At 46.1% G+C, this 16,576-nt stretch overlaps 1 protein-coding gene across 8 annotated transcripts in view; it reads left to right on the top strand.

The window, feature by feature from the left end:
- The window catches only part of MTMR3 (myotubularin related protein 3), a 202,795-nt gene that overhangs the window by 173,010 nt on the left and 13,209 nt on the right, over nt 1–16,576 (top strand). For 3 of the 8 annotated variants that reach the window (XM_064272490.1, XM_064272487.1, XM_010598748.3), the window contains 11 exons: nt 437–642; nt 1,229–1,360; nt 2,374–2,485; nt 5,490–5,685; nt 6,527–6,712; nt 9,704–9,874; nt 11,105–11,250; nt 12,007–13,423; nt 14,652–14,762; nt 15,210–15,298; nt 16,034–16,060. In XM_064272490.1, coding sequence (XP_064128560.1) covers nt 437–642; nt 1,229–1,360; nt 2,374–2,485; nt 5,490–5,685; nt 6,527–6,712; nt 9,704–9,874; nt 11,105–11,250; nt 12,007–13,423; nt 14,652–14,762; nt 15,210–15,298; nt 16,034–16,060 — 2,793 coding nt within the window. The remainder of the gene's footprint in view (nt 1–436; nt 643–1,228; nt 1,361–2,373; nt 2,486–5,489; nt 5,686–6,526; nt 6,713–9,703; nt 9,875–11,104; nt 11,251–12,006; nt 13,424–14,651; nt 14,763–15,209; nt 15,299–16,033; nt 16,061–16,576) is intronic. The other 5 variants (XM_064272488.1, XM_064272486.1, XM_023559247.2 and 2 more) reach the window with 5 other exon arrangements.

Raw genomic sequence — 16,576 nt, 5'->3', positions numbered from 1 at the left:
AGCTGTTGGATTTGAACTGTGGACCTTTTGGTTAGCAGCTGTAGCTCTTAAGTACTGTGTCACCAGGGCTCCAAAGTCTTAATAATGGTATGATAATTCAGAAAGATCTGGATAGATTTTGTTATTTATTTTTGTTGATATTTAAGATTTCTATCCTCCTTAATACTTTTTTTTTTTTAATACTGAAAGAACTTGAAGCTAACCCAGCACTTATATGTAGTCAAGCTGTTAGGCATTTAAAATCCACTTCTCACATTTTGTGTGAGCAGAGAGCATCTGAATGGAGGCAAATGGGATGGGTACAGTTGTTGGCCTGTTGTTCCCTGTACAGGCACCAGAGCAATGGAGCGGTCATTGCCCGCTGTGGACAGCCAGAGGTCAGCTGGTGGGGGCCAGTGGGATGGGTACAGCTGTTGGCCTCTTGTTCCCCGTACAGGCACCAGAGCAATGGAGCGGTCATTGCCCGCTGTGGACAGCCAGAGGTCAGCTGGTGGGGCTGGCGGAATGCAGATGATGAGCACCTCGTGCAGTCAGTAGCCAAAGCGTGTGCCTCAGATTCCCGATCGGGTGGCAGCAAGCCGTCAACCAGGAACAGCTCTCGAGACTTTCCCAATGGAGGAGACCTTTCTGATGTGGAGTTTGGTAAGGAGCTTCCTGGACTATGGCAGCATTTTTTATCGCATCTAAGGACCGTTTCTTTTCCTTAGAAAACATAACATTTGTTTCATAAAAGAGATAGCGAAGCTCCATTGATTGGATTGTTTGAGGAGTCCTGGGTGCTGGCAAAGAACTGGAAGACCCTTTGTTTCAAACTTGTTTTAAGAGGGCATAGAGTGTTTGTTGTCTTTCTTGCCATCACGACAAGCATGGAGTATTTATTTGATAGAGTACTTGCAGTGTCTCCAGACCATGGGGAAAATATGAGGCTTCATTAAAGGACTACAGATATGGAAATGAGGAATAGGAGATTGGGCTACATGGACCCCATGTGTGGTCTGGGAGTTGGTTTTGGAGAATGAATCCTCATCAACTTTTATGAGAAGGCAAAATAGAAAATAAACTAAAGGGAGAAGTCTAGTGTATCAAGGGTTCTGGTTAGGTAGGTTTCATTTTATTAAGTTATTTTTGAATTATACAATATGCCTCCTGTAATATATTCTTATTTTACACAGTTCTGGGAGAGAAGGGTTCATTTTGTTTTTCTCCACCCTCCCCACAATGTCTCTAGATTCTTCTCTGTCAAATGCTTCAGGAGCAGAGAGTTTAGTCATCCAACCACAAAAGCTTTTAATCTTGGATGCGCGTTCCTACGCAGCAGCTGTGGCAAACCGAGCCAAAGGTGGAGGCTGTGAATGCCCAGGTGAGGTATACAGTGCTTCTGCCATTGGCACTCTGTCCTTGTGAGTCCATCTCGTGCCCAACTGATACCTAGTTCTCAATTTGAAACCATGGCAAGCCCTGTTCCTCAACCTACCTTGAAAAGCCAGAGCTTCTCTTTGGATTCTTCACATTGTCCTTTTCAGGGGAGAAATGGAGGAGGAGGAAGAGGAGGAGGGGCCATGAAACCAAATAATCTTCCTTCCTGTGCCAACCTTTAGGTCATAAGGAAAGAAACTCCTCTCCCATGAGAGCCTATTCATGTTTGGAAGCTTCTTTTTTAATGGCTCAATCTCTCAGCTTTCTAAAAGCTTCTTACTACCTTTGGCAGTGGGTGTGCTCATTACTGGCCTCACAGAGAACTCCTCACATGGCTTCTACTTAGAAAACCTGGAATGGAAATTGAAGCAGTAAATACAGAACTCTAGCAAAACACCTCTGTCCTGACCTCTAACCTCCCTACTGTTTGAAGGCTGGCTTTCCCCAAGGGGGACCCCTTTGGTGCCAGTTGTGTGCTGATGTAGGAAGCAAGGGCACCAAGCTGCCATTTCAGATGTGATCTAAGCTGGAACTTGAAAGCAGTTGTACCAAGGTGAAATTTAAATGCGTGAAGGCATTGTTCTGCCAAGTTCTTTTCCGGAGAAATAAAGAGATTCTAGAGCCACAAGTTAGATGAGACCCAGGGAGTAAATTCGGGATGAGATGGAAGTTTACAGGCTTTTCTTTTAAAAAATAACAGCTTTTATTTTATGTGAGTATATTCTTCAAAAATCCAACCTTCCTATTTTCACCTTTTTGCAAAGATAGTTACAACTCAAGCAATGATTTCCTTTTACAGTAAAGGACTGTGCTAATAGTCAAACATCAAAACATTGCGGTTTCATTAGTCAGGAGCTGCAGTGTGTTTGTTTTATAGCCAGTTTGCTTCTTTTAAATTTGGCCATGGGTGCTTTAAATTCAACATATTTGTATTCTCTTTATTGTTATTCTCTCCAGAGTATTACCCAAACTGTGAAGTTGTATTTATGGGGATGGCAAACATTCATTCAATTCGGAGGAGTTTTCAGTCCCTGCGGTTGCTGTGCACACAGATGCCAGATCCGGGAAAGTAAGACCTTGGCCTTAGCTTTAACTTTGCATTACTCTTTTTTATAAAATGAGTTGGGAGGCGTCTTGTCTTCTATTTCTTGGTAAACTTCCGTTATACTTTCAGTCTGTAGACATTCTTGTTCCTGTGTTAGTAATATGCCAGCACAGAAGAGGAACGGGGAGGAAAATCCAGCCCTTGGATAAGTTCTAAAATGTGCAGGATAGGACAAACCTCACCTCTCAAAGATGAGGCATTGCCTTCGTATTTTTCCTGGAACCTTTTCCTTTTATTCCACATTGTTTTTAGCCCCAAGTAATTTTAATTCTCTGATTTCTGACACCCTGTAGTGACACTTAACCTGCTGTGAGCTGGGATGTTTTACCATGGAGAGTCAAAATTCATCCATCACCTTCTAAAAAAGGTTAAACTTTTGTTTAAAGCTTGCCATTAGGCCAGTTCCTTTTACATCTGCTTCTGATTCTGCACTCCCCTGCCTTATTTACTAGGAACGTTATCATGATTTTTATTGCTTATTAAAAATGAATGGCTGGCATTTGCCGTGAAGAAGGTGAAACAACACCTGCTCCCCTCAAGGAAAAGGATTGGATACAAGATAAATGAGGACGAATGCCCCATAAAACAAATATGGACAGATAAATATTTAAAAGGCCTCTTTTTACTATTTCAGGGGGCTCAAGATGGTGCCAGCCAGAGAAGACAGAATTTTCTCTTTTCTGGTGTTTGTGCTGGAACCCATAGCTGTTTCCCCAGGTTCTGTTCAATAGATCTCATGGTCACATCATGCTGCATTCTTCATTTATTAAATCAGATGGCTTAGAGCTACTTGTACTGGCCCATTGTAGCAAATTATTAAATTCATCACAATAGCAATCTGCCCGAAGGGTGAGAAGCAATCGTCCTTTGGGAAAAGCCTCACCGAAGAAATGAGCGTGCTGTTCGTCGTCGGGCATTAGCCACTTGCATCTGCTACACTATTCCAGGACCCAGCTAGTAACACTCCCTAAAGGTGGGACATAGAAAAAATGGGCTGAGGACCCAGGTGATCTGCCACTAACTAACCATGTAACCTTGGCTTAATCACTGTGGGTCTCAGTTTTCCTATTTATAAAATGAAAGGGAAGGAATCAACACTTTACGTGATCCTTAAGACACTTTTCGTATACTAAAATTCGTTCTTTACAAAGCTGCTTTTTAAACGTAGGGTCAAAAAGATGTCATTAGCCGTGGCCTGGTCCAAATGAAAGTCTGGGTATTTTATTAAGGAAGAAGGTAATGCTTTGTATTTGGCAGCAAATCATAATGCAGTATTGGAACCTCCCTTGTGTGTAAAAAGAAGCTATGGCTGTGATGGAGCAGGCCTTAAGTAAGCCCCCCCAATATTTATTTGGGACTATAGAAGGCAAGGGAATATATGTTTCTACTCTAGTTTGGGAACAGTACAAGGGAGTGTGGAGTCTTTTAGCGCCTTCTCAGTTGGCAGATTTTGGAGTGCAGATTCCCTGTTATCCACGGATAACACCAACTGGTATGCAATGATAGTTCAGTCAGGTTTCAGAGAATCTTATACTTGTTCTCTTGTTTACCATTTCTCCAGGACAAAGGAAATAATTTAGTATTTGCTCCTCCTTAAGCCTTATCTTTCAGTTCCTTCCAAGACTACGTGAGGAATGAGAATAAACCGTTGACCAATCAGCAAAAAAAATATTTCTCAGGTACCTAGAAGGAGATAGAAAGTCTTACAACTGGACTTTTCCCCATGACAGGCTTAGAATTCATTAAAACATAGGAATCCTCATTGTCTTCTAGACACTGTGCTGGGGGTTCAGCTGTGACTGAGGCACAGTGTCAGCCTTGTGAGAATTCACAGTCTGGTTGGTAGACCGGACTCATCCAAACGATACCAGTGCTTACACACTGCATTCTGTTGTGTTTGCCTAGAAGGGCCCCCTACTTTAGCCTGTTCAAACAATTCATTAGTCATTTTCCAAGGTTAGTGGGCTTTCATAGCTGAGTCTTGGCAAAGCCTTCTCGGGGTCTCCTTGAAAGAGAATTTATTCCTCTGTCTGACTGAGTATTTGAAGTGCTGGACTTGTGGTCTTAACTACAAATTGAATAGCATTTGGGACAAATCAGAGCTTCTTTTTTGGGGTTGAGGGGAATTCATGACAGGACACAGGAAACAAATGTCAACACAGTTAAAAACTAGTGTTACCAGCTTATGCTTAATCCAAGGAGCAACCCTGTGATCTGATGTTTCTGAAGGTCTTTGGAAAAAGGCTTCTTTCTTCTAGATTCCTGCTGAATCCAGTCTGTGTTAAGACCAGTAATTCCATGTGGACATTGGTGTACTAATGCCTGAGTCTTAAATCATCAGTTTGGGACCATCCAGTTTTAGTCAATAGACACTTAAGACTTCAGCAGTTGTAAGTGTTAAGGTGTTGGTCGTAGGCGATGTTGTCTTTGTAGCATACTTGCATGTGGCATCCAGCTTACATTTCAGTACAGACATACTTGTATTTATGAGGTTTTTTCGTACCTTTTTTTGGGGGGGAGGGAATTTGTTGGACAGAGTTGCTGGTAGTTAAATATAAATATCTTCTCTTTCGCATGTCATAATTGACTGCATTTCCTGCAAGAGATGATTCCAGAAAGACTATTTTTTAAATAGTTGTTGGATTTTTTTATATACCTACTATGGACTGAAAGATATTAAACACTAATTTCCTCTGTAAAGCTATCCATACATATTTTTGGAACAAAAGGTAGTCCTGTTAATTACTGTTCCTGTTTCTAAAGCTCCCCTCTCTGTTTCATAGTAGGACTTGGTTCTCAGCCTTGGGCATGCTTTATAAGCACATAGAGATTTTGTTTGTTTTTGCAGTGTTACATTTGGAGGGGAGAAACTTGGGGAATTCCTTTTTAATTTGACGGGCACTGGGCATGATGCAGTACATCATAAAAGTCAGTATTTCCTTATCCTCTCCTGTTTTTATTTTCATAGCTGGCTCTCAGCTCTCGAAAGCACAAAGTGGCTCCACCACCTGGCTGTGCTTCTGAAATCAGCACTCCTGGTGGTGCATGCAGTGGACCGTGATCAGCGGCCGGTGCTAGCACACTGTTCCGACGGCTGGGACCGAACCCCCCAGATTGTGGCATTGGCCAAGCTCTTGCTAGATCCTTATTACCGAACCATAGAGGTGAGTGTGTTTGGTACTTGAAGATGTGTGGGAAGATAAGCCGGTGCCACACAGCCAGCCCCTTAGTTGGGACCTCTGAGAATTTTACGCCCAATTTTGAGGGTGGCGATTAGGTCGAGAGAAAGTGAAATTGCTTTGCTCTTCTACCTTGCGCCTCTTAAAATGAGGCAGATTGTAGGTAACAAAGCATTAAGGATATAGACGTGTTTTCCTCTGCAGCCTGTCTACGTATTTGAAAAAGTTTTGTCTACCCCAGGAAAACAGGGCCTCTGAAAAAGGGCCTTGGCATGCCTGTGGTAATGGGTCTAGATACCATTATGGAGTGTTCTGTGGTAAAAGAGCCCTCCTCTGAAATAACTATCTATTGGATTAAAAATGTAAGGAACACCATAAGGCACCATAAAATATATGTGAATATTTATAAAATGGGGTGGAAAAGGATTTTACAAACATGACTTTGTAAGCATAATACCAAAGGCAGAAATCAAAAAATAAAAAAGAAATTTTAGAAAAAAAAAATTAGTGTGGCTTTTATATGATGAGTGAAAGAATCTAAAAATGTGAACAGACTCAAGAAAGGGTCAGATAAATGCATAGTTAGTACCCTCTTCAATGATTATGGAATGGAGTTCAAGGAATTGTGAAAGTTTTGTAAGCATAAACTTAATGTCCTAACACGAATAGAATAGAACCATTGTAGAACCATTGGCCGTGGGCCCAGACAAGACACTACTGACAGGCTGTTAAAAGGGATTGCTGCCAGTCACACATGGCTCAGGACTTTCCTGTCACAAGCTGGGTAGATGAGCATAAACGGTCTCTCCTGGGTGCTTCCCTGCAGGGTTTCCAGGTTCTTGTGGAGATGGAATGGCTAGATTTTGGCCACAAGTTTGCTGACCGGTGTGGTCACGGGGAGAACTCGGATGATCTGAATGAGCGTTGCCCGGTGTTTCTGCAGTGGCTTGACTGCGTCCATCAGCTTCAGAGGCAATTTCCTTGCTCTTTTGAGTTCAATGAAGCATTCCTTGTGAGTTTCGGCTTCTGATTTCAGTTTTGGGGACCTCCTAAATTCGTGGGGATATCAGTGCAGATGTTAACAGGCCAATTTTCACATGAAACTGTGCAGGCTCTTTAGGATTTAATAGGTGGGCGATTCTTTTCCATTTTTTGTTAAAAAACAGCAACAACAACAAAACACGGGGTTGGTTTACTCAGTGCATCCAGGTATACTAGGTTTGCATAAAGTCCTTGAGTTCCTGTAAGCTTAGTCTTCAAAAGGGATCCTGCGGCTTTTGTGCCGTCAAGTTGATTCTAACTCCTAGTGACCCTAATATTGCAGAGTAGAACTGCCCCGTAGGGTTTCCTAGGCTGTAGGAACAGATTGGTAGGCCTTTTATCCCACGGAACTGCTGGTGGGTTTGAACTGCTGACCTTTTTCGGTTGGCAGCTGTGGGCTTAACCATTGCACCACCAGGGCCCCTCAAAAGGAATGCCAGAAACCCTAAATAGCAGTTAGAAAATAGAGGCAATCAGAATTTCCCTTCAGTCCATCCACCAACCCGCCCACATCTGTCTTGCACCCTCTGCTTCCCCTGCCCTTGGAGACAATGTCCTTCCCCTCTTTACACCCCTCCCTTTCCCCTAGTGGCAGCTGTCGTCCCTGTCATCTAGTCAGCTAGTGACTCCAGCATTCTCTCATCTGTCTCCTGCATTAGCAGTGTTTCCCTTTGTACCACATCATTGCCGTCAGCATACAAAGATGGTGTAGTGGCTCCTATCTCATCAAAACCCCCTAATGGCTCTGCGTCCCCCTCTGTCGTCCCGTTTCTCTGTTCCCCTTTACAGCAGAGCTCCTCAAGCCTCTGCTCTTGGTATCTCACATTTTTCTCTTAAACCCACCCGTCAGGCTTTCACCCACCACTTCCCCAAAGCTGCTCTTGCTAAGGTGACCAGTGACTTTCATGTTGGTAATGTGGTGATCACTTCTCATGCTTCACCTTCTTTGATCCATCCTTAGCGTTTGGCACAGTTTGACCCCCCGTTTTTTTTAAAAAATAACATATTTGTTGTCGATAGTAATGTATGCAGTAGAACATACACACCTCAGTGACTTCTCTGGGTGGGACTCAGTAACATTGGGCTATGCAGCCTTCCCACGCTCCTTTTCTGGATTGTTCCTTCCCTGTTAACAGACCCACTGCCCCCTAAGTCTCCTGTCAGATCTTTCAAGTTGCTGTTGTCAGTTTGATTTCATTTAGATAGATCTTGAAAGAGCACAATGCCCAAGGAAGACAGTTTTTACCAATTAAGCTAAACTGTTTACTCCCGTCTTTTTTAAAACCCTTTTTTCAGTTGACTCAGCACCTGCTGTGTCTTAGTTCCCCTCTTCCCTCACAGGCTGGTCCTTTCAATCCCTTCTCCTGGTTCCTCCTAACCTCCCCTGCTCTGAATATTGGAATGCCCCAGGGCTCAGTCTCCAGGCTTCTTCTCTCGAGGGGATCTCATCCAGTCTCATGGCTTTAATTGTTGACTATAAGTAGATGATTCCCAAATTGAGGCATCTCTAGCCCAGGCCTCTCCACTTAACTCCAGACTCATATAGCCCATTGTGACTACTTAATATGTTACTGAACATGGTATTTCAAACTTAACGTGTTCAAAACATAATTCTTTACTTCTATATCTCCCCACTTCCAAACCTAATCTTCCAGAAGTCTTCCACCTCACCAAATGGCAACACCATCCTTCCATCAAAAATCTTGGTGTCATCCTTAACTCTCCTGTTCCTTTCATACTCCACATTTAGTCTGTCGTAGATTCTGCAGCTCTGCTTTCAAAATACATCTACAAAATTGTCACGAAAGGAGAGACTGGAAGGGCTGACTCATTAGGGGGAGAGCAAGTGGGAGTACGGAGTAAGGTGTATATAAACTTATATGTGACAGTCTGACTTGATTTGTAAACGTTCACTTGAAGCTCAATAAAAGTTAATATTAAAAAAAAATATATATATATATATATCTAGAACCTGATTACTTACTGCCACCTCTTCTGTTACCACACTGGTCCAAGCCACCCTCATCTGCTGCCCCAATTCCAGAGAATCAATCCAGCAGCCAGAGGCATCCTTCTAAAGCATAAGACAGACCATGTTATTCCTCTTCACAAAACCTCCAGTGACTTTCCAGTTTACACAGAGCAAAAGCCAGAGAGTCCTTAAAGTGGCCTGAAGAGCCCTGCATTGAGGTGACCTCTCCAGCCTCATCTCCTATTTTTCCCCACCTTGTGTAATCTTCAGTTGCACTGGCCTCCTTGCTCTCCCTCGGAAATCACAGTCCATGCATGCCTACCTCAAGGGCAGTCACTGAGCTTGCTGTTGTCTCTGTCTGGAGCATCCCCCTCCCCCCAGATAGCCACAAGACCTGCTGTCTCACTTCCATCAGGTCTCTGCCTGTGAGGCCTTCCCGTACTATCCAGCACCTGCCCCTCTTACCCTGCCTTACTGTTCTCCATACCGCAGGTCACCCCCCCACCCCGCCACAACTCGGATAAGCTCCGTAGGGGCGGGAGTGCTGTCTGATTATTGCTGCATCTCCCATGGTAATGTCTGGGGCATGCAGGAGGCTCAGAATGATATTTGGGTAAATGGGCAGTTCTAGAAGTGTCCTCTGAGCTCACACTTGGGTTGCACACTGGCCTGTTCTTGTACCCGGTTCATGATGCTGTGTTGTTCATGAGGGTGGTGGTTAATGCAGGAGTTAACTCAGAGACTATTTGCCCGGAAGGTGAAGAGAAGCGGGGGATCTTTGTCCGAACATCTTTTGGCTCAGGAGTGATGGTGGGGTTGGCTTCTGGAATTGGTGTTGTGAGGAGGAGGCTATTATGTGGCTTAGTCAGCTCCCCCAGCCTTATGTGTTGTGAGTTCTCAAGGATGCCAGGGAGGGTGGCTGAGCTGGGCTGACCTTCCTCCGGAGAATGCGTACCCCATTGCTTGATTTTGCCTCACTGGACTTCGCAGGTGAAACTGGTGCAGCATACCTATTCATGCCTCTTTGGAACATTCCTGTGCAACAATGCCAAGGAGAGAGGGGAAAAGCACACTCAGGAACGGACCTGTTCTGTGTGGTCGCTTCTTCGGGCAGGCAACAAGGCTTTCAAAAACCTCCTGTATTCCTCTCAGTCAGAAGCCGTATGTATCCTTCAGCCTTTTCTCTGTGATCAGCAGCAGGAATTGGGGTGGGGGAACATATGGGAGCCTTTTTGAGTAGTGACTATCTTCTAAAGGGTATCTCTGTTACACTGTCTGGAGGGGCTGATCCTGGTTTTCCTTACCATTCTGTCCTGGGAACAGCCTATTCCTGGTGACCTCTAACCTGCTTCCGACCAGTCTTTGGTTAAATTAAGGTGGTCTGACTTAATACACATCTCTACCTTGCCACTCTGGGCATGAATCTTTTCTGATGCCTCCTGAAGAGCTTACTTTATTTCAAGAATGTTTTCCCTAATGGGTGGAAAAGGCACTTAAGTTATTCCTGGATGCCCCTGATAGCTCAGACAGAAGAAGCTGCCCCTAGGCCCCAGTGCCCCTCCATTGGCAAGAGATGATGCTCTCCACTGCAGGTTCTCGTCTCAGAGAGAGAAAACCATTTATGTGATTCTGTCTGGTCACATGAGGAGCTAGCAGGTCCTTTAAGACTTTGTTCTCCAAGGAACAGCTTCTGTTAAGGAGTGGAAAGTAGCCGCATACTTCTGTGTGTCAGTAGATGATAACATTCCCTTTATCAGAATGCATCTTAAACTCTAAGGAGTCAAAAGGAGGCTAATCAGAGGTCATATTGTTTTGCTGGACTAATAATATACTTCTCACTTATAAGTAGTCAGAGGAAAGATTTAAGCCAGCTGCTTCTCTCTCTCTTTCACTGTGCCTGCTGGTGAAGTGACAGCACTGGAGAAAATTCCCTCCTTGTCACATGATTAAACAGTCCTATAAGACAGGCTTGACAGTGTCTTCTGAAGCCAAGTTTTTGTACCAGGGTACAAATGGTAACAACAGTCGCCGTTTAACAGAATGACTCACTTTCTTAAGGAATGAATGCAACAAATTAAGCTAATGAAAGTCATTCAATAAAGGCGACCTAAGGAATAATTAAAAACGAGAGATGAGTTTTTAAAAATTCTTCAGATTTTCATGCTCGCAATAGGCTCTCAGGTGAAAAATGTTGCAAAACAAAATCTCTTATCCTGTACTCATAGGCCCTCTTGGGAGATAGACCTGTATCCACTGATGCCACTTCTCTTTGGAGATTGTGCTGGGCCTGTTGGGTGTTCCAGCTAGGTGCTTGTTCTTGATCCTCATTTCCAGATATTTCTAAAAGACTTGGTGTGAGGCACGTATAACCTGTGTCCTCCCTGTCCTCAGGTGCTGTACCCAGTGTGCCACGTGCGTAACCTGATGCTATGGAGTGCAGTGTACCTGCCCTGCCCGTCTCCATCCACCCCTGTGGACGACAGTTGTGCGCCATACCCAGCTCCAGGCAGCAGCCCTGATGATTCACCCCTGAGCCGGTGAGCCCAGGGTTGATGCCACAGGCTTCAAGTCCTGTGTTAGGATATGGCCGGGGGGATGTGATCATGATGTTGTCTGGCTTCAGAACATCTTCCGTAGATCTCTGAGGTTTTCTCAGGGAAAGGATAAAGATTGCTGGGCTCCAAGGCCATGAGAGCCTCATTTCCTGAAGGACCTACATCGCTCTGCTGCATATGTTGTGCAGTTTCTCAGCGATGGAACAAATTTTCTGGGTTCCTTTGTGACACCTGGCTTACGTCTTACCCTCTACTCTGCACTCCTGCCTCCCCCGCCATGATTTGTCCTTTTGGATTTGAAAGGCAGATGCTGTCAGATGATAGAAAGTTTGGCTTTGCCACTTGTGAATTAACTTTATTGAATTCAGGCTCATAGATACTAAAAATTTGAAATACTGTAATATCAAAAAAGGTCAGCAATGCTACTTTCCTTTGCCACTAATGGAGAAGTACACAGTATCATGAAGGATATTTTTTTAAAATATCATTCGACGTTACTTTATTTGTATGTATTGGGCATGTAGTGGGAGCAGTGTGAGAGAAACTCTACAGACTAGAAGAAGGACTCTTAAGGGCCCTTTGCCTCTCCAGCAATCTAAGCCTTATTTCAAAGATGCCATAGCTCATTGAGTAGCTGTAATGGACTCAATTATGAAACAACTGCCTCTTGGCACCTATTTTCTCCTTACTATGAATTGCTTCACAGATTCTCATTTCCCCAAAACTCCTTTCTTTTAGGCTACCAAAGACTAGATCATTTGACAATCTGACCACAGCCTGCGACAACACAGTGCCTCTGGCCAGCCGGCGCAGTAGTGACCCGAGCCTGAATGAGAAATGGCAGGAGCACCGGCGCTCACTAGAACTGAGCAGCCTGGCAGGTCCCGGGGAGGAGCCTCTGGATGCTGACAGCCTGGGGAAGCCAGCCAAAGTGTTAGGGGGCGCTGAGCTGTCTGTTGCAGCTGGAGTGGCCGAGGGGCAGATGGAGAACATTTTGCAAGAGGCCTCCAAAGAGGAGAGTGGGATAGAGGAGTCTGCCCGTAGAGGGGACCTTGAGATGCAAGAGGTCAAAGAGGAGGCTGTCTTAGAAAAGGAGAGCAGGAGGAAGATGCCCGAGGGCTCAGCCAGTGTAGTTGATAAAGAACCAGAGCTGGATATTGCTGCCCTGAGGAGCCATCCAGGCACTAACCTGTCTGTGTTCTCACAGGGTATTCCTGAACAGCAAGGTGGGCACAGTGTTCTCTCCAGTCCGCTCCAGGAGCCCTGCAGGGGAGAGGGCTCCCAGGAGATCCCTGTGGAGCAGCCTCAAATAGGAGATATCCCAGGGAATAGGGAGGAAGCAGTTCTTCCAGTCCCAGTAGATGCAGAAGTTGCCTATGGTACCTCACAGTCAAGTTCTCTGCTGCCCCCCCAAGTCCCATTTGAGGTCAGAGGACCAAATGTGGGCAGTTCCATGGAAATGTTAGTGGAAGACAAAGTGAAGCCAGAAAATGGGCCCCAAGGCCATCATAGACCTTGCCTGGTAAACAGTGGCAGTTTCAGTGGCAAGGACATACCTGGCCAAGCCGTGGAGCCCAGGGCTTCAGAGAGGAGTCTGGCTGAGAGGCCCCACGTGGGGCCTGAGGTACGCAGGACTTCCCCTGGCCACACTCGCAGTCCAACGCGTTCTCCTCGTGCCTTGCCTTTAGCCGGATGTAAAGAGGGGATTGTATGCAATGGTGCCCCAGAGACTGAAAACAAGGCCTCAGAGCAGCCCACAGAGCTTAGCATTCTCCCGAAGTACCCCACACCCAATGGGCACTGTGCCAACGGTGAGGCTGGTAGGAGCAAGGACTCCCTGAGCCGCCAGCTGTCTACTATGAGTTGCAGCTCCACCCACTTACACTCAAGGAACTTGCACCACAAGTGGCTACACAGCCACTCAGGGAGGCCATCTGTGACCAGCAGCCCTGACCAGCCTTCTCGCAGCCACCTGGATGATGATGGCATGCCTGTCTACACGGACACTATCCAACAGCGCCTGCGTCAGATTGAGTCGGGCCATCAGCAAGAAGTGGAGACCTTGAAGAAGCAAGTCCAGGAGCTGAGGAGTCGCCTGGAGAGCCAGTACCTGACCAGCTCCCTACGTTTCAATGGGGACTTTGGGGATGAAGTGGTGAGTATGCCATGGTACCTACATGGCTGCCCAGGGAGACAGGGCATGCTGAGGCTAGGTGCCCTTTGTGCCCAGCGTATGGTGATTGGTAAAGATTTGGAAAGGTCCAGAATAGCCCTGTTGAGAGAGGCTGAAGATGAGCCTTAGCCTTGTGAGTGGAAATGTACGTCTTGTCTTTTCCGCCTGGCTTTTTCCACGTATATCCTGTTTTAGGAAGGTAGGGTAAGGAAGGGAGTTAGCACTACATGGTTGGCCACATGTCTTTGGAGAGAGGATCGTATGTCTGAAGAAGAACTTGAACTCCTGGACAGAATGACATTGTAAGGCAGTGTCAGATATTCCTGCCAAATTATAGTGCCTGTCCTACCTTAGTAGCTAGTAAACTATTAGGGCCCCCCTCAAAAACAAAAGAAAAAACTTGGGCTAAAGCTGTGAAGGTTTAGTTCTTTTTTTAAACAAATGTTTAACACCTGGTGATGGGCGTAGACATGGAGAGAAGTGATTGGTTTGGAGCACTGTTGAGGAGTTAGCACTGATGGGTCTTGGTGAGTGGAAGTGGGGGCGTGCAGAGAGGAGGTCCTTAGGGGGCGGCACTCTTCTCACTGGGAGGGTCTAACTCAATGTGCTCAACTACAAGTGTGAACCTGCAGTGGTCAGCGTACATTAAAGGCGGGCACATTCAATGACTTGATTCAGTGTGACTTCTTGGCTTTCTTTCATATTAATGATGGTTTCTCATTTTCCTAAAGAATCCTTCAGAGAAAGGAAGGCATGCCCAAAGTACTCAGTTCTAACTAAGTGGCAGGGTAGGATTGACAGGCTGCTGGAACACAGCTTCAGCTGACATTTGGTGCTCTCAGCCCCTTCTGATCACTTCCCCTGCCTTACTTCCTGGAACCCTAAGGCCCATCTTTCCACCCCAGAGTCACCATACACGGCTTTGAACACGTGTCCCTTTAAACATGTGTATCATTCCGTTGGACATAGGGTCACTATGAGTCTGAAGTGTCTCGACGGCACCTAACAACAACAGTCCCTCTTCCAGCTGAGCTCAGCCTAGTCTCTGCACCTGTACGTCCTGATCCTCGATGGTTGTACATCTAACGACTTGGCAGCCCTCACACCCAGGCCCAGCAGTAGCCCCCATTGCTCCCTTCTGTGCCAAACCGTTTCTTCTTTTGGGAGGAGACCAGGTTCATTCTGTTCAGCTGTGTTTGTTTGCCAACAGACTTCAATCCCCGACTCGGAAAGCAATCTGGATCAGAACTGTTTGTCTCGCTGCAGCACAGAGATTTTCTCTGAAGCCAGCTGGGAGCAGGTGGATAAACAGGACACGGAGGTACAGGCTCAGCCCCTGCTCTGAGCACCATCCATGCAACCGTTTTGTGGTTCTTCTCCACCCCCACTCCTACCCCATGGCCAAGGAATAACCTTATAGCACAGTTAGCCATGAGCCTTGGACATCACAGCTCCTGTGAACCCCCATCACGCCTAGAATTCCTGAGCCAGGGACATTCAGTGTCCTCATTGCCTATATGAACTGGAGCCCTGCCAGCTCTTAGTGACCCATCGTGCTGCTGCCTGCTACTTTATCTGAGGGGAGTTTAGAGTTCCCTCAGGGAAAAGATTTGGACGCCTTTCTTGTACTGCTGATATCAGACCTGCTGGGTTGGTGCCACTGGAATCGGTGTGGTCCTTGTGACCATTGTTGTCCCCAGTGTGGTTCTGCTGGCACCAGCTGGACAGCCTGTCTCCTCTCTCTAACCTGGCCCCATCTGTTTTGCAGATGACCCGTTGGCTTCCTGACCACCTGGCTGCCCACTGCTATGCGTGTGACAGTGCCTTCTGGCTCGCCAGCAGGAAGCACCACTGCAGGTGCCCTTGAGGGGTGTGGTGGTGTGGGCCAGGGGTGTGGAGGCTGTGATTTGTCTGAGGCCGATATGGGGTTTACAGGACCTCCACTCATCTCTTGTGCCTCTGAAATTGGTGTTTGCAGAACTGCATTTGGGATCTTTGTTCCAGTTCAGAGTGATCACTATTAAATTTTGAAATGTGCAACTGATAGGCTTTTGTTTTGCTTCCTGAAATGGTGGAGCACCAGCTACTACCCAGACTACCATTTCTTGTTCCCAGAATAAAATTTCTTCCCATTCAGTATGGCTGCTGTGAACAAAATTAGTTTTCCTGCTGTGGGCAGGGAACTTCATTTTCCTACTCCTTACCCTGCTCGCTGGCCCCAAACTTGTTTTCCCTTGTGCTGATGTTGAGCAGATATAGCTGGGGGGAGTTGTAGGGACAGCTGAGGGCAGAGTCTTCCAGTCCTTAAGACTCCCCAACTTCTTCTTTCTCCCTTCTAGGTTGGGGTAGTGAGAGTTACTAGAAATGCTTTGCTCCAGCTGCTGGGTGACTGCCTGGTAGATGTTCAGTGTTCTTAGAATAGGAAATTTTGCTAAATCGTATCATAACTCACCTATATGAGTGAACCTAGATTGAAAATGTCTCTCTTTGTCCAGTATGATGCTTCTAAGGTCATATAACTCCCTCCCCTGCACCCCAGCCCAAGTGTCTTTGACCAGCTTCTCCTCTGAGCTCTTTCTCCCCTCCTTGCAGGGACACTGACCGTGTTGATCAAACGTGGTGAGCATTTGCAACAACCTGTCTGTCATGTCTGCATATCTACAATAACTTCAAACTAACGCTGTCCTTTCTCCCCCTTTCTCTGCACTCATTGGAATGAAAGTCTGGGACTGGAGAGCACAGGCAGGCAGGTGGGCTTGGAGGAACATCAGAGCAGCTGATTGAAGACACCTGTAGGACTGAGTCAGGCTGCAGTCATGTACTCCCTGTCTGACCAGAAGGGCAACCAAGCTGTCCTTGGCTTGTGACTAGAAAGGTGCTTCAGCAGGGGCTGGTCTTGTAGGGCAGCCAGTTGGGCTTTCAGAGCCATTTCTTTTTGTTCAGTCATTCATTGAGGTGCCAGGATGATGCTAGTGACTCCCAAGTCAAACAGCATCACTCCTTTTTTTTTTTTTAAGAGACGAGAACTGACCAGGGGCGCTGTTTCCAGAGAATCAGCATTAGCATGGAAGACATTCAGAGAAGACTTCATTTAGGGTCTTTAAGGGTCCCCTGGAAGAACTCAGATGGGAAAAC

This window comes from Loxodonta africana, chromosome 19, assembly GCF_030014295.1.
Source record: "Loxodonta africana isolate mLoxAfr1 chromosome 19, mLoxAfr1.hap2, whole genome shotgun sequence".
NCBI lineage: Eukaryota > Metazoa > Chordata > Mammalia > Proboscidea > Elephantidae > Loxodonta > Loxodonta africana.
The sequence above is the reverse complement of the archived record's forward strand: the minus strand, read 5'-3'. Positions and strand labels throughout refer to the sequence as shown.